Raw genomic sequence first — 21,122 nt, 5'->3', positions numbered from 1 at the left:
TTTAATCTAAATCTATTTGTGCAACCTTTCTCCTGCAGTGTTGCACGAGGCTCTCCTGAGGCATTCTCCTCTAGGCAAAGAACACAGCACGAGGCAAGGATATAAATGCAGACATCAAACTACATTCTCTGCTAGTATTAAACAGCATAGTTTCACTCAATAGTTTTGCCTGTTTACATCAACACAAAATACGACACTGCACTCCTCTTCAGTCTGTCACTCGTTAATTAGTTTGAATGACCATCATTATTCATATTTGCTGAAGTTCATAGCTACTATGGAGCACCACTGAATACTGATTTTTTGGTACCACAGTTAACAATATTCTTATTTCTTTCATAGTTCTTTGCAAACTTCAAAAAGAAAGAATAGAAATGATTTACTAGAGAAGCATATTAACATTTAAAACCAATGACCAATTAGAGATTTGAAAATGTCTGAATAGACTCACTATTCAAAATGCCATCTGGTCTCCTGATTATTCCTTCCATGTACTTCCTCATGACAACCACACAAAACAAGATTAGGACAAAAAACATTTCTTCAGAAAGTAGATCCCTTTTACTGCACTTTGCTGCTGTCAGTGTTGGGCAGTGTAAACAATCAGCTGCCAAACAAAAATGCCTAAACTGAGGTTACTGAATTAGACTTCTTTTCCTTGACTTTCTCATTGCAGTTTTCAACCAACATCTATTGACTTGCAGTGCAAAGCAGCAGGCGTACACCTAAAGCTGTACTCTAAATTCACCCCTATTATCTTTGTGTTGACACTTCATCCTAGAAGATATATGCTGAGCTCCAGGTAGATCATTTGTAACCCTCATAATGATGATGGCAACAAATATAGCACAGTGCCCTCCAACTGACACGGAATGGATACTCAATGCTTTGCTATTTTGTGATGAATAAATTGGTTGTCAACATATGCACGGTAGCAGTTTTTTTTTCCCCAATTTAATGATCATACAGCCATGGCATAGCAGATCTCTATGCATTATAATGACCTGGAAAACTTGACTGAAAGATTTGGAGAACGGATTTCAAGCCAAAGTTGCAGTTGCCCTGGAAAGCAGCAATATGAATTGATTTCTGGGTTGTAGAGATGCTGCACAGCAGTTTTACCTTCCATAGGGGTGACCTTCATTAAAATACAGTTGCTTTCTCAGGACGATAAAAGCTCTCTCTGATGAAGCATACTTCCAAGGATCCCCAGATGTAATACCCACACGCGTCCGTAAACTGGGCATTCATCCTAAGAGTTATATATTCAGTTACCCACTAACTGGTCAGATGGTCATTACATTTCAAGCAAAGGAAACATGAGTTGAGGCACACAAATGGCATTCTTCAGCAAATAAGTTGATGTAAAGATTATGAGTGATTTCATTTCTGCTATACAAGTCCTACATGAGAATACAATCTGTGTGGTTTTATGTAGTGAGGCAGATATCTCCTGCATCAGGGTTCAGCTATTAGAGTAGGATGCTCTAAAGACTGCAGAAAATAGACAGCCTCCACCTGAGAACACAGAAAATGTCAATTTTCAGTTTTACTTTTTCAGCAAAATGTCAAATATTTGTTGCAGAAAAGTAAAACGTGTATATATATATATATATATATATATATATATATATATATTCAGGACAGCACTAATGAGTCCCATTTCCCAGTGTGTACAAATCCACTCTGGCACAAAGCAACAAATTGCTCATGACCCTCAAGCAATGCCTTAAACATTAAGGGTCTCCTTAATTCCAGCCCTCTGTTAACCGGAATTAGTAGAACAGAAAGGCAAGTGACCCTTTATTGATGTTAACAATCTTCATTATGAATTTATATGATGACTGCTTTAGAAATTCATAGAATGCATTATATTTTGAACGCTGAAGACAAAAAAAATAACTATTGGATGAGCTGATAATTTTAAATTATGTATTAAATTTAAGATTAATCCCTGTACAAAGGGATTAATCCCACAGATATGTTTGCAAAGAAAACCAGCAACCAAAACATTGTTCTCTCTTATTCATCTCATCAGCTGTTAAGCAGAAGAAAGTGCTTTAACTTCTTTTTCATTTTGCTGAACTCTGGGTATTTTTTAAGCCCATCCTGCAACTCAGTGTGAGTGCATACACATATGCAAATACTTCTAGCACTGAAAGGTAGCACTTTTCCTTACTACTTTGTTTACCTTTTTCTACTTTGGAGGAAATAGGTTTGTTTAATGTGTGACTTTCACTTCTAAGGTTCTCACTGCTTTGCTCTTTAATTCTTTCCAGTCATGAGAAAGTCAAGCAAATGAGTAATTTTCCCATTTCTTCAGTTTTACTGGTGGTGAAATTAAAAACAAGGACTACAGCCCTGCTCTAGTGTATTTCAACTAGCAACTAACTCTGATATCCAGAACTGATGAAAACGTGCTTTGGTGCAACAGCAACACCATGCGATGCTGTCTCACATTCTGAGTACATTTATCTCTTTCCACAGCACACATGTAGGCCTAGAAATGTCTCACTATTTTAATTAGTGTCTCATACCAGATGGTATGACTAAGAGTAAGCATTTAAAATTCATGTTCAAAACTTTTCTTTTGTTGGAGCCTATCTAATTACATGTCCCCCTCTGCAGCCATGGGAAGGGAAATCTCCATTTGGGGAGATAAGTAGTTATTAGCAAAACAATTCACATGACCTTGAGGAAATGCTCGGGACCTCCCAGTGGTGGAGGCTTCACTTGGAGTCATCTGTGTTCAACTGCAGAGTTAGAAGAGAATGACTTCTGGTTTCAGACCAACTCCTAGATTATTTTAGTGGTCTTTTCCAAAACTAATGACTCTACATTTCCTTTGTACATCCCCACAAACATTGTCTCTTCTGGCATGTGGCAACAGCGCTGATAAATGCAGACAGTGACAAAGCAAGACAAGCCATTTGGCAAACCTTTGGCTAGAACCTGAGTTGATGTGGAGGCTGCATCCATCCTCCTCTCCCTCCCTAGCCACAGCATTTCAGGGGACAGCTCAGCAGGCATTATGCAATCTCCCTTCTGCCTTAGCTGTGGCGGTGAGGTTTTGAAACTGCTTGCAGCTCTTATATTTTTCTGCACTTTTTCAAATTACACACTTCCCTTTGAATACAGTATTTGCTTAAAATATTTGGAGAATGCAAATTTCTTTATTTACACATGCCTGAAAAAACTCTGACTGCACCGCGTTCCCTGGGTAATTCAGTAATTCTCACCAGCCTCCTTTCAGTTAATTACTCTGTAAGACTGTCTAGTGAAAAATGAATTCTGCCTGATTCCTCTCCCGAAAAACATGCAGCGAGCAGCAAGCAGGACTAATTCCTGCTGCAACGGAGCAGCGCACAGAACAAACACAGCATGTGAGACCAATCGATACTGTAATCACCAACGCAACCAATCAAATGAAGCTCCAAGATCAATCAATACTGTATCTTCCTAGATGACAACTGTGTAACTGAAGCTTTTAATACCTTCCCAAGATAAATCTCTTCCTGTGGAACGTGAGATACAATTACCCAGCGAGTTCTGCAGTTAGGGCAAGATTTTCCTGGATGTTAGAAAGACTATAGATTAAGAAAGACAAGCTTTTCTGCATTTGAAGAGATCTTCCCAACCATCTATTCAGAGACACTATTTTTGACATAAATCCTTCCTATTCTCTTATTACAGACCCAGCAATGCAAATCCTTCACTTTCAGTAACTCAGGACAATGGATCACCTCCCAGATTAAACACATAATAGGTCAGAAGTTATTCCTCAGCACCATTCAACAGTGGTTTCAGGGACAACACTATGTAAATCGCAGCTACCAAGGTGTTAAATGTTAGCTTCAGAGGATCATGGTCCACGTTCCTACTTGGGGAATGAAATGTATCCTCAGTACAATAAAGTGATTAATAGTTTTTTATCCTCTGCTACATCTGTGATGCAGTGGGCTATTAGCCCCCTTTGACAGAACCAAGACAAGGAGAGATTAAGGGTAGGTGCAGGCAGATGCATGCTTCTCTGCCCATTCCAGCAGGATGGGGATGCACTTGGGCCTGGAAGCCACAAGCATGCTGCTGTGCTCAGGCTGTGCTCATTAGAGCCCTTTGCCCAGCACAGCATCATCCACAGGGGTATATCCTGCCTGGCCTCATCTGGGGCATCCAGTAAATTAATGATGGAAGAGTGAAATAGATCAAAGCCCAAGGAGCACTTCACTAGCTCTTCATTCTTCTCCCTCTATCTGATAAGCTACAAATTAGGTCCAGTGACTGCAAGCCAATGCCTTGGGGAAGAGGAAGAAGGGAAAACATCAAAACGGCACCTCTTCCATTCCAAGCTTGGGAACAGGCCCTAGGAAATCAAGGGAACCAGTCACATAAGCACAGCAAATTATAGGTCTGTTTGCAGCAAGGGATCTTCTGGTTCACTGCTTTTTAGTTTAGGAAAAATAGAAAATAAGAAAGCCCTTCTGGCAGCTCCAGCAGCACGTCGCAGCTCTGAGCAGCTGCCATTGTTGTCCACTTTAAAAGCACAGTAGGAAAAAAGAAACACAACAAAAATGTTTTCCCAGTTTAGAATGTCTTGGGATGGGATGGGATTAATTGGGTATACACCCTTCAAACATACCTGCAGGTGTCCATACAGGCTTCTGCCACTTAACCCACGCACTGAGCCTCATACCATGCAGAGGTCTCTGGTCAGAGCACCAAGCAGCACATGGAGAACTGCACATTGGAAAAAAAGCCTGTCAGAGCATTTGTCACCAAGGAAGGAGGCGAGAGTACTCATGCAATGAAGCTGTTCAATGATCAGTTCTTTGATTAATTGATTTTCAGACCTTTCTGTCCCTCTTTGTGTGAAAAGTCAGGGGATTTTCCCAGCAACTGTCAGGATTCTGCTGGCAATGACGCTGTGTCCATGGGGACAGCCACATGTCCAGACACTGCCAAGCTCCAAATCAGAGCCTCAGCCTGGCCGGGGCCAAATTCCACAGCCTGCAGACATTTCATTTTCAGTTTGGCATCCCACTGATTTCATCAGAAGCACTGACTGAGAAGACTGCACCACAGACCCTGAACCAAAATACGGAACGGACAGCATTTCTTTCCTTAAGACATTTCCTTCAGCCTTTTAAATAGCATGTCAAGTGCTGCGCTTCCCTCTGCCCCCGAGACATTGTACCAAAGCTTCTTTTCCTTAGGAAGCCTTTCCAAGTCTCTGATGTGCACGTTTTATAGAGAGAATCCTAAAATGAAAATGACAGTCCTGTGCATCACTCTATCGCTTAGTATTTTTACTCTCTTTAACTTTCCACTTCAGCAAGTGAAGTTTAAAAGAATCAATTTCTCTATATGCTCAGTAAAATCCTCAGCAGGAGCCACTGCTCTGTAGGCTTCTTTTAGTTATTTATTGCCTGCCTCCTGCATACCGCATATGTTAAAAGATGTACAACCAGCTTGGAGAACAATTAATCCTATTATTGCTTAGAATATGGAAGCTGCAGAAGTGGGAACAGCACCAATGTGAACTGTGCAGAAGAACTACACTCAGATGGAAAGGATTTCAGGACATGGAAAAATTTTATCCCACACACAGCACAAACATTCTCTACATATTTTCACTACCTGTGTAGTCAAGATCCTGGAAGCACTTCCCCACCCCGCCAGTAAAATCAGTAGGCCTTCTGCAGCAAGTTTATCAGCAAACTGCAGATTCCTTACATTTCAAGACTTTCAACGTTTACTTGAAACATTTGGGGCTGCACTCACCTGACAGACCATCAGCTGTGGGCAGATACACTCTGCATCTTCTCCCCAGTGCAGCCCTCACCGAACCAAACACAGTGCTGCAACCTGTCCTCATTCTAACAAATCTGCAGTTGTCAACAGCAGTATTTTCTCTCAAACTTGGTCAGCTCTAAGCCAAATGTCTCTCATTTCCACTGACCTGTTACAGTAAGAGGTTGTTCCGTACATGGAGACGAAGCCAGGTCCCAGCATGTCAACTTAGATGACAGCTCTGCCTGAACTCACCCTGACTAAGGATATCTGTTTCTGCCACAGCTACAGCCGTTAAGAAGACATAAAACAAGATCTCAACCTCTGTGGCCAGGAGAGATCCCCAAACACTTTGCACTTCTGCAGCAACATTAGCAGTGTGCCCTGACTGAGCTCCACTCAGAGCTGGCCACTCACCAAGCACACTGCACAGTGGGCATCTGCAACCTGAAAGACAGCTTGCTCTGAAATAGGAAGCCATGAGCAGGCACAAGAGATAGATTAAGGAGAAAGGAGGATGTTGCACAGCAGTATCCAGTACAAGCTGCCTCAGGCTGAGGGCAGCTGTGAGACACCTGCAGATGTGACAGCAGTGTCAGCAAGTGACACAGTGCCCCAGAGAAATGGAAACATCTCGATGTGCTTGGGGGATGTGTTAAGTGAAGATTTGGTTCTTACTTATCTGGTGTATGGTGCCATCAGATTTGCAGAGATGATTGGACTGCAACCATTTTTAGCACAGTTTCAATAAAAACCAATTTTTCTGCAGGTTAAATCCACTCATATCACTTCTCCTTCATTTCTACTTCTACAAAATGGGGATAGACTCAGCAGCCTCTCTCTTTGTCAAAGTATTTTAAGATCATGACAAGCATGATACAAGAACACAGGTTTATTATATACAGATACCACATGCAGCTACGTTATATCACCATTCTAATTTCAAAAGATAGTACTGCAGTGAAAGGTTTCAAACCTTGTCTTAACTTGGCACAAAAATGCAAAAACATATCAAGCTGCTGGAACTTCACAACACAGACATTAGCTATGGGCTCAGACGTTGTACAGTGGCAAGGCTATGCACCAAAATCTTTGTACCCTTCTGTCTTTAACCTTACACCATCTGGTAGCGATAGAAAAAGGGCGAATGGCTTTAAAATAAAAGAGGGAAGATTTAGGTTAGTTGTTAGGAAGAAATTCTGTACGGTGCGGTGAGGCAGTGGCACAGCTGCCCAGAGCTGTGGGTGCCCATCCCTGGAGGTGCTCAAGGCCATAGATGGGGCCCTGGGCAGCCTGAGCTGGTGGGGGCAGCCAGCCCACGGCACCACGGCACGGGGTTGGAGCTCTGTGGTCTTCAAGGTCCCCTCCAACCTGAGCCATTCCATTATTTTGCCTTCTCCTAACCATCGAGTCCAGGCTGCTAGTTTCCAATACTTTTAACACAGCTTTTGCTCTCAGCCCCTGGGGTCTGTGGACTTAGCAGTCCCTCATTTGTCACAGCCAGTGTCACAGGCTCTGCCATTTGCTCACATCACCCAAAAAGGAGCAGTCCAGCTCCCTGGAGCCTAAGGCATTCCCATCTTTGCCCACAGACCAGGGAAATATAACTTCCCCTGTGCAGCTCAGCCTCCAGGGGATCTGTTTTCAGCACTAAAAGCTGATGCTGTCTAAACAGCAGAAGCCAGAAAGCAGTGAAACAGAAATTTAAAAATAATGAAACAGCTTGGTAACGCAATTCTCTACCCTGAAGTCTTCCAAAACAGCAATTCACTGCTTGAATTATGGACAGAAGTGATTGCTGAGCAAATCTGGCCACTGCTAACAGAAAGGGAAATGCAGCCTCTCTGTGTGGCTTTAGCTACAACCCAGTAAGTACAGATGAATGAGAGGATGAATGAGAGGAATGAGCAATGAAGGAAATCAAAAGATCTCTCCATGTTACTCCATTGCCCAAATTTCGGTTTAGTTTTAGAGTTCCAGGCAGTTGTGACTTTATTTGCCTCCCTTGAGAAATGGCTAATAGTTGCAAGAGTCTTCTGTAAATTCAGCTTGTTTAGAAGTACATCCTACATACCAGCTTTAATGGTCCTCTCATTGAGGATCAAAGCCAATAGGAGTTTTTCAACCTAATCCTTAGGTTCCCTAATCTCAGATATTCAAGGCAATTTAAATGAAGCACTATCAGAGCATTTATGGGACAGTTTTACCTGCTAATTTCTATTGCCTGCGTTTCTGCTGTCTACCAGAATATCAGACACAAAGAGTCTCTTTTAGCAAGGAATTGCTCTGGGAACACAATTAACATTTCACCAGTACCTTAGCAGGAGCAGGACCAAGCCCTACAGTCAGCCCCACAAGCACCTGATAGAGAGAATCAACACCAGAGCCAACAGATTTGCTCTCACTACTTAAGATCTCTGAATTTGGTTATATCACACCCACAAAACAGAGCTGGCTGCCATCCCCACACTGCATGCAGTGATGATTCTCCACCCACAAGTCCTGTACATCACATGCTGAGGAAACTCTTCCATTTGTAAACAAGTCCTTATCAGCTCCAATTCAGGGGAGCTCCTGCTATCCCACAAGCCATGTCTAAGCCTGGCACCAATTGCCCACCAGCAGTTTTCTAGGTGGGTTACTGGAACCATAAAAACACCGCCAATATTCTGCACGACTTGCAAAGCATTATTAAAGCAATATTTTTTGTATTATTACCAAAACCTAATACTGTTTTGAATTTGCAGTTATGGAGTTCGTTTTTAAGGCATTTGATTATACTTTGAGAAGAAACAGTCTTACAGTACAAGTCATTTTCTCAAGTACACTCAAGAAAGGATAGTCTATGGCTCAGTAAATACAACAGTCTGAAAAGTTACGAGCTATCAGACTAAGCTGAATTGACTTACTGATATTACCTGCAATGAATGAGTTTTAGATAGCCTCTCATAAATAGAAGGCTACAGAGCCTACAATTTTATGGATGTCTTGTACTTATCAATATATATGAGAAATGATGCTGTCAGGCTTTCGAGGGGATACTGTGTGAACCACACCACTGTCAATTTAATTTTTTATGATTAAATATTTGGTACTGTTAAAGGTTATTTAACATTTAATATAGCTGCTCTTCTACATAGCTGATAACTGTCATCTTTACATAATACTGAAGCTGAAAATGGATGGGGAAGGCATATTTTTTAGAAGGTTCCTTTTTTTTTTTTTTTTTTTCAATTTACTGTTAGATTTGTTCCAGTAATAGAATAATATTAGGTGAGTTTAAAAGGCTTTCAATATTCAGATGTTCAAAAATTTAGTCTTAATGCCAGCTGCAGCTGAGCTCAACGTTTGCTACTGAAGCCGTTGAATTTTCCTCCAAAGTAGAAAATTTCTCCCAGGTTGTATTATGGGATGGCAAATCATCCTACAGTGGGGGGTCCTTGGGGCTCACTTTCAATCTAATCAGGTTTATATCCTTAAAAGAGACACCATCAATTCAAACATCACATTTCCATTTGATTTCGATTTTTTTTTATTTCTTGTACTTGTTAAGATTACAGTAGCTGAAAGAAATGAAAGAACTATTTTTGTGATTTTGCAACAAGTACATTTTATACAGCAACAATACTGCCTAGGCAGCCACAAGCTCCCCCCACTGCCATGCAACCATTTCCAGATTTAAGAGAAAAAAAAAAAAAAACAAGTGCAACTCCAAGCCCTTAAAGAGGCAATTCACATGTGCAAAGGGAGGTACACAGGAATGTCTCCAAAGCTCTGGCATACAACAGCACATGGGGGAAAAAAAAAAAAGGGCACAAGAAGGTGCCAATTCTAAAGTGAAGGAAATTATCAGTAAACTGATCTAAGTGAAAAGATCTGGTGCCAATATCACTGTTACTTTTCCTGTATTTGACAACTGAACAAGTTAGCTGGCCTTCCCAAGCAGAGTCCAAAGTTATTCTTTGTTTTCTGTACATTCACACATCAAAAAGATGGAATTTTTAAAACATCTAGAGGCAGAAAGTAAGTCTTTCTATAATTAAAAATAGAACTAAAACACAAACAATAACAGTCACAACTTGAATGTAGACTCAGGTCACTTCAGGTCTTGATTCCAATTACATTTTCTGTCAAGCAGATCCTTTTGTGGAACTGAGCCTTTATATTTTCTTCAGTAGCTCTTACTACAGTACATTTACAAAGAAACCTTTTTATTGCTTTTCAGTGACCAAATTATGTTCTTGTGTCATAAAACCCTTTGTGTGGACTTCCCTTAGCAAAGTATCAATGGAAAAATACAAGCCTTAATCTCCAAAAGCTGCAGGGTATAGCTATAGGGTCTTTACAGGTATTGCCCCATGTCCTGTGTCTAAGGTCCCATCAGCTGTTGTTGGGGCTTCACCAATGCATCCCAAATGCAGGCAAAAATCATTGTTTGGCAGCCCCAGGTATCCCATTCATGACAAGGCTCAATAATTGTGAAGGCAGTGCCTCAGAAACAAGAGCAGAAACATCACTTATCGGCAACATCAAAAAACGCATGGGGGTGTCTCCCTGCAGGGGATACCAAAGCAGCAGAATTCCAAGAGGATCCGAAGAGCTCAAGGCATCAGCTATGGCTGCTGCTCAGATGGGCACATCTTGCCTGGGTGCAATATTAAAAAAAAAAAAACAAAAAAACAAAAGCCTAGAAGCTGCTGCAGGAATACACACATTAAACTGGCACCAAACCACAAACTTCAAATGGTGACATCTACAGATCAAGAAGAGCTCATGCTCTTGTTAAAATGGTTTATTTCTCCTTCCATACAGAAGTCTTTAAAGCTGAGACCAAGATTTCAACCACCCCGAGCTGCAAAGTAACTGCTTCATATTTAACCCTAAGAATCAAACTGGGGATGGTTGAATGAAAGGTTTTGTTGAGAGCATTTTTCAAAAGAAATTTCCAATATGCCTACTGCTCCTTTTCAGTGCAGTTGAACAAATTTAGGTTCAAAACAGGCTTTTTTTTTTTTTCAGATAGTCAAATTCCTCCACCCTCAATAAAGTATATTTCATTATGTCAGAGCAAAACTGCAAAATAAATAAGGCAGAAATATGGATTTCTAGAGTACAAAAGAAAAAAAGGAAATTTTTAGTGAAAATTCTCAAATGCTCGGAAGGCCCCTTCTATCTCTTTCCAGCAGAGGTAGGAAGGGCAGAAAATTATGACACAGTAATTATGATGATGGATGTTGAGCCAGTCCTTTATATTAGATACACTGCTTGTGCAGGAACCAGCACTACAGATTGCATACTTCACTAAGCAGGACACTCGAGATTATAATGGGTAATATAGATTAACAACGTTAGGTTAAAGCAAGATAATTCTTCTTTCTCATTTCTATTCCTTTTTCCGTGGACTAGCTTCTGCTTTACATTTCCATGCTCCTTGCTCCCAAGACTTAATCTGCACATCAAGCAGGTATTTTCCATCTCAGATGGTACATATCTGGAGTTACTCAATGGAAATTGGCAAAATTATGCTGGTGCAAAACTCAAGTACGACTAAAGAAGCAGCCCCGTCTGCTGCTAATTAAAGGTGATGCTGCATTTACTTTTGCTGTCTCATTCAAACAGCAGGAAAAATCATCTCACTCCTAAACCTGCGTGAGAATGCAGGTGGAAGGCTTCTCTCTGCACAGCACAAATAATCAGCATACTGCTGTAAGAAGGCGTCCTTATAATTGTAGCAATTATTTCAGCATCGGTGTGAGAATGGAGCAGTGTAACGCTGCACACAGGGAGTGGCTAAACACTGTTCTACACTCGTCTCTCTCAGACTTGTGTTGCTAACAAGGAAAATGCCAAATTGCATGTCAGTGGTACCTTCCCCACCACAGCTCCACTTCTGACAGGAGAGCACCAGCAGCTCACAGGAGGGTGAGCTTCTTGCAGGCCTCAGCCATTGAGCATCCACTTCCACAGCACACAGCAGGCAGAGAGCACATGGAAAACCTCAACGTGCCTCCTTGTGCCTGTGCTAAGGGGAGGCATTGCTCCAGCTTCAGCTGCTCCACATTCCCCATTTCTTGTCAGCCTCAGAGGTCCCAGCAGCCCTCCTTCAGGCACTTCACAAGTCCTGGCAGTGCCACCAGCACCATTACCTCCCCGAATGCCTCAAAAGGAGCACTTTGGCTCACAGAAAGGACCAACCCCTTCCGGCACACTGCAGGACTGGATTTCCAGCATAGCTCATGAGGAGAGCACTGAATGTTTAATGTTTGCTGCAGTAGAGAAGTGCTGTAAACATTTCCTGTAATTGGTCTTCTTTAAAAATTGATTTCATGTGAAAAAGCAAAAAACAGTGTCACACTTCATGGCTAGGGGTGCTAGGAAGGGCTGAGATGCAAAAAGAAGTGGGAAGGAGCTGCTTTTGCAGCACTGTGCTGCCAACCAGGCACTGAGGGCAGCCTCCAGAGCTGCAGTAAGAGACAGACCTGCACCAAGCTGTGGGGACAGCTTGTATGTCTGTGTCCTTGCTCCTATGCTTAGCCCAGGTGCCTCCATCATGGAAAGAAACAGGAGAACAGTCAGCAAATGCCTGCTGGAGGGGAAAAGTGAACATAAGGAAGGGAACTCCATGACTTAGGTGATAGAGACTGAAAGAACTGGATATAGCTTGTGCTGTGCATTATCAGGCCTTAGGCCCAGAGATAACAGAGTTGATAACACAGAAGCAAGCATACTATGAATTTATGAATTGGTAAGTCACTTCTTGTAACAGCCCAAAGTAAATCACTGTTTGTTCCTATGTTTCTATAACTTGTTATGCATTCCACACATGCGACCCAGCTTTATCTCAGTTTGCTTCTTATTTCTCAGACAAATAATTCAAGATTTCTCCTAAATCAACTTGCCAAAACCCCAATGTTTTCAGTTCACTTGATTCTCAGAAAAGGGAGGAAAAAAGTGGTTTATTTTGGCAGATGAATGATGACCCAAAATTTTCACAGTTCGGTTACTCACTTTCTTTCATTAAAGACAATTGTATATGGTTAGGTCCCTGGTCAGAAGAGAAACAGCCCAGTGGGCAGGGATATTGCTCAGTTCCTGCTTCTAGCATTCATTTTTTGGTAAAGACACAGAATTCCTCTCCCCTCAGATTGCATCCACCAAGCAGAGAAGATATTTATGCTCAGCCACTCAGTATTTCAGCTACTGGCTATCCAAGTAGAATATTCTACTGTTATGAATATTTGTGTGTGTGAGAATGTATATATAGCATATTTGATCCTCTTCAAACCGGTCCATCTTGGTGCCATAAAATAGATTTTAATGTCCCTTTCACCTCGGGATTTAGAAACCTAGAGCTGGTATCAGCTGATATTCTGTTCATTCTGCTTTGCAGGATTTCCCCATGGTATTTTCACCATGATGGAGGACAGTTCTCTGACTTATATGAGGTTATGTTATACCTTTTTCTCTCTTTTGATCACTGGCAGTATCACCCATATTTTTATAGGAAAAAAAATTATTAAAACTACATTTCCTTTTTACTAAAGAATTTGTTACTGTATTCCATATTCCCTGTGAGTGCCTGTCATTCTCCCATTACTTACGTAAGAAAGTAATTTGTCATGTCAAAAGTTCTGTTGCTCTCTAACAAGAAGTAATTAGATATGGAAATAAACAATCTCTCTATTTTCTTCCAGACATATAGATTGACTTATACACTAGCTGTACATCCTAAATTGTTGTCTGCACGTGTACAAATGAGCAGGTATGAGAGCAAGAGACTAAAAAGAAAGAAATTTGAGGGAAAACATAACTTGAAGAAATCAGTTGTGCATTTGGATAGATTGATTTCTGCCCTGAGGCCAGGTAAACACAAACCGAGTGAGATCAAATGTGCAAAAAGAAACATACAATGCTGTACAGACAACCCAAAACAACTTTAATTTTCACAACCACCACAAAAAACGATGCTATGTAACATGCCGCAATTCTGGCGTTCCATGCCTGATCCATCCAAAACACTCATTTCTAAACTCATTGCCCAAACTTCTACTACCATAGTTTATGAAGTGCATGAACTGCACCATCAGGAGCACCAGAGTACATAACAACACCTAGCAAAACACAAGGCCTTCACGAGAAAGGAGAGAAGTGCCTGGCTGATAAAGCATGTCTGGACAGCCTTAAGGGTTTACCAAAATTAGATCAATCCCAATACCTTAAAGAAACTTGAGTAAAATCATCCTAATGAAGACAACCAGGATATCTTATAGCATGATATTATTCATTCCATACTATAATTTAGCATGTATCATTACAGAAGAAATAAAAAAAAAACACTACTCCCCCACCTAATTTCTAAAGTTACACTTCCTAGAAAGTTTGAGAAATTGTTTATGAATCAAACAAAGGAAAACACACTGAAATTAAAACCTCTCCTAAAAAATAAGTTCACAACATCAATTCATTTCTACTTCTTATATAGCAGTAATTCAACAACAATCATAATCCAGTCTTGTCTTGTGTAATATATCAAAGAAAATGCTCTGGCTTTTAACGATCATCATCTTTAAGCTGTTTTTCTCCCCTCAGAGGTTATTAAACCTTCAGGCACTATTAGTCTCATACAACGACCCGTTAGCTGTTAGATGATAGGGCATCCCATAAGGAACTGTAATACCAAGGATGAGCAGTTATGTTCTTTTATTACAGATCAAGAATATTCAAGAGATTTTGTAATTTAAGATGCTAAAAAAGAAAAAAAAAAAAAAAGGAACGATTAACTAGCCCAAGAATTCTTGTACTACTCCAGAAAAAGACCTTTTCTTGTTGGATTTCTTGTTTTTCCATCACACCACTTGGTGCAGGGATTAAACTCTTATGTTTTCTTAGATAAAAGCCCTAGCTTTGTGTGCTTTTAAAAAGAATTCTGAAGAAAACACTATTCCTATCATCTCCCAAATTTCCCCATGCCAGACACCGACATACCTTTGGCACTCCCTCCTCAGCCATATTTCAAACAAACATTCCCTACTGTTTTATAAGAGGTTAATGGTGTATGCACACAACACATTTTTCATACACACACACAAGCAATAAATAAATCTAAACTAAAGCTACAGTCAGCACACAATCAGCCCAGAAAAGCTGAATGTTCCACATGCAAGACCAGAGAAAGTAGATGTGAAAATACTTCCTTTAAAGGATTCATAAGGACTGAAATTCCGCAAAGGAAGAACAACAGTAAAAGTTTTGATCATAACTGAAACAGTGACAGTGATAAGACAGATCAATAGTAATAACTTCTAATTAACTTCTAATTAATAACTTCTAATAGTAATAGTAATAACTTCTAATAGAAGAGCTACCTAAAAAAATTATTAATAGGGAATTGCAAATAAAAGAGAAAGATATTTAGTGGTTGCATGGAAACTATTTAGAAAACTAGAGGAGGTATCTAGAATTGTTTGCAACATATCCTTTTTCAAAGTGATCAAAGAAAAATCAAAGTGGTCAAACAGAAGCAAAAAAACAAAAAAACGCAAATAAGATAAGAAGGATATCCTTCTTTAAAAGTAATCAGATTCAAACAGGTAAAACAGATGAGTTGGAACTGACACATTGGTTAAGAAGTTACAAGAAAGTAGGCAAAAAAAATTTGTAACAGTCAATGTGCTAGAGCCAAAAAATAAAAAAGCAAATAGCAAAAACTTTTGCAATCCACAGTCCAAAAACGAATCCTGCTGAAGAGTCTGCAGGATAAGAAATTGAGCTATTAAAGAAAGATTGAAGGAAGATAAAACCATTGCAAAAAATAAAAAAAGTCAAAAATCCAACCTTAGCTGCATTCTTTACATCAGCTTTCTTGATGGAAGAGATTAAGGATGTTCAGCTATCAGAGAGTTTTTCATGTTTTTTTCTTTTTTCTTTTCTACACGGAAAAGGTGTCTGAGGAATTGTGTCAAACTGAAATGTCAGTAGAAGTTTCAGAATAAATGAATAAAATTACTAATAACGAGTTACCAGCATCAAGATAGTATTGGCCACGAAACTGCCCAAGTACTTACTGTGTCATGTCCCTATTGCTTATGTTCAGCTCAGTATTTAAGATAGAAAATATGAAGAAAAAGAAAAGCATCAGCAGTTTTTAAAAGGCTTTACACAATACTAAAGGAGCCAGGTCCATTAAATTTGGTAGAAACAGAGCAGAATCAGACATTTGAATAAATATAAGAAAGTGCCGAAGTGACAGTGAAAAAAAAAAAAAATCTTGCTTCACAAGTCTTGAATATCTCCAGAGAAGATACAATGCTAGAGTTTATTGGGAAAACAATAGTTAATTTAAAAATACAGGACAGAAACAACCTTAGTTCACTATATGCAACATGTGCCACCTCCATAGACACCCTCACCTCACCTCCCTCTTTCAGAACTGATGTAGCAAAACAAGGGAAAATAATGGAAGGGGTAACCAGGATGGTCAAGTACGCACACAGCCTACTACCAGTTAGAGGTTTTCCACTAATTCCCAAAACACAGTGTAAAGAGGGTAAAAATTAAAATGGCAGAAATCAGTCTGAAACAAGCAAAGGGTGGACCTTTTCATCAAAGGCAGAATTATTTCTTAAAGCCCCTTGCAATAGGATGTTGTGAGCACCAACTCTTCAACCAATTCAGAGGAAAAAAAATAGACAAGTTCACATAGGAAAGATATTATGTGATTACTTGAACATAACATCCAATTTACAAAATTCCCTAAGCTACAACTGCCATAATCTATGAAGATAATTGGGGAGAAAAGTCACAATTTAATGACTCTCTTCTGCTCTTTTTTTGAATGCCTGCTACTGATCAGTGCCAAAAACAGAATGTGAGCCTGAGAAGACTTGGATTACACTGACTATTGCTGCTTCAGGTTTTATGGGAACAGGAAATGTTATGTGTAGTTGTAAGAAGTGATTATAAGAAACTGTAGTTAATTGAACACAACAGCAATCTTTGACTATTTCTTCACAGCTCTTTAGTAAAAATCTTTAAAGTTAATGGAATTTTAATATGAAATGCATTTCTTAAATATGTATTTAAATAGAAATGGTTTAATTAAATACTTCCATAGCAAGGGGCCTTGATAAGTTAAGGCACAGTTTCCATTTTTAGTGAAACTGTTACCATTGTGGAAAGCCTCTGCCATTCATCTTGGGAAAAATGCCAGAAAAATAAAATTCAACTTGAACACTTAAACCAAAGAAAAAAAAACTTTTTTTCCCAAGAGACATCCTATTCATAGGGAAACAGTTGTAACTAAAACACCCCTTTTCAGCAGAACAGCTTTTCTGATTCAAGAAAAAACAAAATACAACCCAGCCTCTCTAAATAGGTCACCCACCCTAGACATACTTCAGCATTGTTGCTGTGGTAATTCAGCTTGATGGGTATTCCTTTAGATATGTGGGTTCATCACTCAGGTCGCACAGCAGAAAACACAGAAATAGACTCTCAAGACATAAGGGCACAGGAAAGTTTGTATTTTCAAAGTGAAAGAGAACTTAATATGGTGTAGTCCAAATTAAACACCAAGCATTATCTTAGAAAGAGCATCCATAGACACTGAACCAGGCTGAGCAGCTGCTTCATGTGGTATTCACCAGCTCTTTTTTTTTTTTCCTGAAAAAAACCCCAGCTGCATCCCAGAGAAACACTGCATCCTTGTTGGAAATGCTCTGAGCCTTGACAACCCCTAGGACAACTGAATTGCCTAGTGAACCCAAAACATGCAAACATGATTTATTTCACAGTCCTTCCAAAAGGAATTTATGTAGCTTTTGGCTGCCCTGAGTTAATTTGCTAAAGGGAACTACACCAGAACCAGCATTTCAAAAGGTCCTGTGCATGACCAAGTTCCTTGCAATGGTCTGTAGACCATAACATGACCAAAATACACTTATCTGAAAACATCCCTTTAAGTGATCCCCCAGAAGTCAGGATCAGCAGTAGTCCAGGTCTAGTAAAGTATTTTCTTTTACCCTCTCTTCCTCTCCTAGATGCATCTGCCTTTTCATGATTTTCAAGCAATGGAAGTTTTACTAACACTGGTAGCAGACAAATTTGAGACACTGCTAACATGCAATTTTCACTCACTGCAGATTAAATGTCTCTTCATCTTTACTGCTAATAAAGAATCTATGTTCATCATTTTCCTTCACCTTCACGTAAAACTGTTATAGGAAGTACATCACAAAAAGTCTGAAAGCATATAAACATAAGGTCAGCACAATTATGTTTGCCAGGAATATGGCATCTTAATCTAATATCTGAATTAAAATTAACATGTAATTTAATATGTAGCCTTATTTAATTTCTTTGGAAAGGAACCAATTATTGCACTGAGATTTCAAAGATTTCTAACTTCCTTCCAGGCACAGAGTTTCAGTGACATAGTCAAGCCAGGGAACCTTGTAAGGCCTCCAGCATTGAGAGTGTGTCATCTCAAAGCCTTTGCTTTCTCTTTCTTGCATCTCTCAGCACTGCACAGCTCAGTTCCCAGGATCCTCATCCAATTTCTTTTCTTTTTAAAGCCCAAGATGCTACTTTCCTGAGACTTTTAATAGTTCCTTACACTGGGTACAGCTCCTGAATTCTCTCCAGTAAATCCATCCTTACCTTACCTTCATTGGTCTCTTGTGCTCTCTCATTATCAGGAATAAGCCACAATAGTTAGCAAAGAAAAAAAAAAGTAGCTATAAAAAAAAAACAGCTTTCTTTGGCGAACGAGGCTAACCTGATTTCTTCCTCACTTAGACCACAAGGTGCACCTCTTGATCCCAGCCCTGACTCTCAGACCACACTGTCTGTATAGCAGCAATCAATGAAAAACATGTTACAGAGATGGAAGGGACTTGTCTTGCTCAAACAGAAATACACATTGGGGGACTTATGCTAAACTCATTTTGAATTGATCGAGACATTTGTTTTGACCCAAAAGAAAACAACCTTTGCTTCACTATATAGATTATTTAACTTTTTGTTTGTCTGTTTGACCTTCAAGTTCAGGTCACAATTCTCCATTGAAAACGCTACTTTGAAACTAAAAGCTGGAAAGTTTTTCACCATGCAGTGACAGCAAAATAAGACATTCCATTGGAATGAAGTGCTAAAAAAGCACTTTGGGCAAGTCTACTGCCACAGGTTCAAGAGCACTTGCTCTTGGGCTCAGCAGGGCCAACAGGAGAAGAGGGGATTTCAGCCAACCATGCAGATGTGCTTAACATACTCTACATTTCTTCCTGTCTTAGTAAGAATTACTGCCAGAATGCAATCCGAGTTTGTAAACAGTGCACACCTTCCTGCCAAAATCCTATTTAAAAAAAAAGTACATACTCTGCCAGAACACCAACTCCTTCCAAACCTCCTGACCACAAAAAACAAAAGAGATAGACAGTGACTCATCTGAAACAAGTCTCCAACTCTGCAAAGCTGCATCTTGGGAACAACCAACTGCTCCCTGCCAGCTGCTCTGCGGCCCCATCCCATCCAGCACAAGGATGCCTCCTGGGGATGCTTACTAACATCTTCCTGGGCATTCTGCTGCTATACCACAGACATCAGCTTTCTGAAATTATGCATGTTTGTCCATCCATAAGACCTCCTGCAAACTGCAATGACCTGAAATCCTTCAGAAGCAGTCCTAACATTTTTTATCCTTCATTGTGCTTCTTGTCATGCCACCACAATTATAACTCCCAGGGGACACAGCGGTTCTCGCTGTCAGACCAAAAAGCAACCAATCCACACAGCGTGTTTGTAAAATTAGAAATGTAAGAGCTAGAGGGCACGTCCTGCCTTCCTCCAGCCACAACACTGTCCTGATGCTTCCAGTGAAAAAAAAACCACATTCTCCAACAATTAGGATTTAAATGCCTCTGTTTCTACTCATCTATACCCAGACAGCTGCAAAGAAAGGAGTTGGAGCACATTTACTGCCCCGTTTCCAGCATTTTTATTAAGTAACTCCAACCATGGCAAGACTCTGGTTCCGTGTATATTTGCTACTCTCAGTTGTGCCCCCCATTTTCAATTTGATTTACAAGTGAGAGCCCTGCAGAAAGTGCTTTTTAACACAATGTACTTATAAATTATGAAAAAAACAGATTTCAAGTCTAATCTCTTCATGTGCAGCTACGTGTATTAAACTCCATTAGCATCAGAGACAACTGTAAATTCAGTGCATGCCTAAGAAGTGCACGCACGTTATCATCCGCACAAATTGCATGCATGCTCTTTCGTCAGTCCTGCTATTTAGATGAGGTAGGGACAGTCTTACTGAGGAGAAAATAAAAGTTTTCCAAGCACACTTTTCATTAATTCAGAGTAGAAGCAGTTAACTTTTTAAAAAAATGAGTTAATGGCTGATTTTTCTGACTAGTGTTTAGTCATTTAATAGCAAAATGTTTACTCTAATAAAAATATTGGTTTCCCAGGGATTATTAATCAGAGTTTATTGAGAAACCATTAGTTGTATGGTTTCATTTCCAACCCCTTTAGAAAATTAAAATGCAGAGATATTCATTTCTGCAATGAATATCTATCCAGTAATTACCATATTTACTTTTCATTTATGGGGGAATAATCTGTTTTAATTAAGCCTAACTGAAGAACTTTTATCAGATGTAATTATCCCTTTCGATAAATATGTCTTCACTAATTACATTTAACCATGGGATTTATAGCTCTTAAGTCATTCGGTGGGAAACATAATAAATCTTTAGTAATACACGCTAAATTACTATAAATTAATTCAGATCATTAACATAATAAACAAATTAGGATAATTTCACTTAATTAGTTTGGGTGGTTAACTCAAAATCCCTTGTAAAGCTTCATGGTAATCAAAATTTTACCAGTATTTTTAGAGATAATTTTTTTTTGCAGCCGACCTGTTTGAATATTTACATAGAAAATTATACCACTGCTGAAACACAGTAAATACATATTCCTGACACAGTAAATACATATTCCTGATAGATAATAGAACCTTTCAGGAATTGATGCCAGGTCCTTTTCTAAATGCAATTAAACATACCTAACAGTTTGTAATGTTGCGTATCAAAAAACCCGAATGGCAGCATGGTAAATCTAACTTTAGCTCTCCAACCCTTTATCTCCCTTCTCTTCTACATTTTGTTAATCATCAGAAAGGCTGGCACTCCCTTGCCATTTTCCTATTGAACTGAACTGTTGGCACATCAGAGGTGTTCCTGCCGTGGGTCTTGTCACGCACGTAAAGTTTTCCTATTGGCACTGACAATGAAGGCAAATCTTACACAGCATGGGTGCAC

At 39.6% G+C, this 21,122-nt stretch overlaps 1 protein-coding gene across 13 annotated transcripts in view; it reads right to left on the bottom strand.

Annotated features, from left to right (window-relative positions):
* The window catches only part of LOC116237322 (uncharacterized), a 227,617-nt gene that overhangs the window by 138,763 nt on the left and 67,732 nt on the right, over positions 1–21,122 (bottom strand). For 12 of the 13 annotated variants that reach the window (XM_090148353.1, XM_090148343.1, XM_090148351.1 and 9 more), the window contains one exon: positions 4,640–4,737. The exons of the other annotated variant lie outside the window; for it this stretch is intronic. In XM_090148353.1, the coding sequence (XP_090004479.1) occupies positions 4,640–4,737 (98 nt within the window). The remainder of the gene's footprint in view (positions 1–4,639; positions 4,738–21,122) is intronic. 13 annotated transcript variants of the gene reach the window in all.

This window comes from Phasianus colchicus, chromosome 11 (assembly GCF_987193195.1).
Source record: "Phasianus colchicus chromosome 11, bPhaCol1.hap1.1, whole genome shotgun sequence".
Lineage (NCBI taxonomy): Eukaryota > Metazoa > Chordata > Aves > Galliformes > Phasianidae > Phasianus > Phasianus colchicus.
The sequence above is the reverse complement of the archived record's forward strand: the minus strand, read 5'-3'. Positions and strand labels throughout refer to the sequence as shown.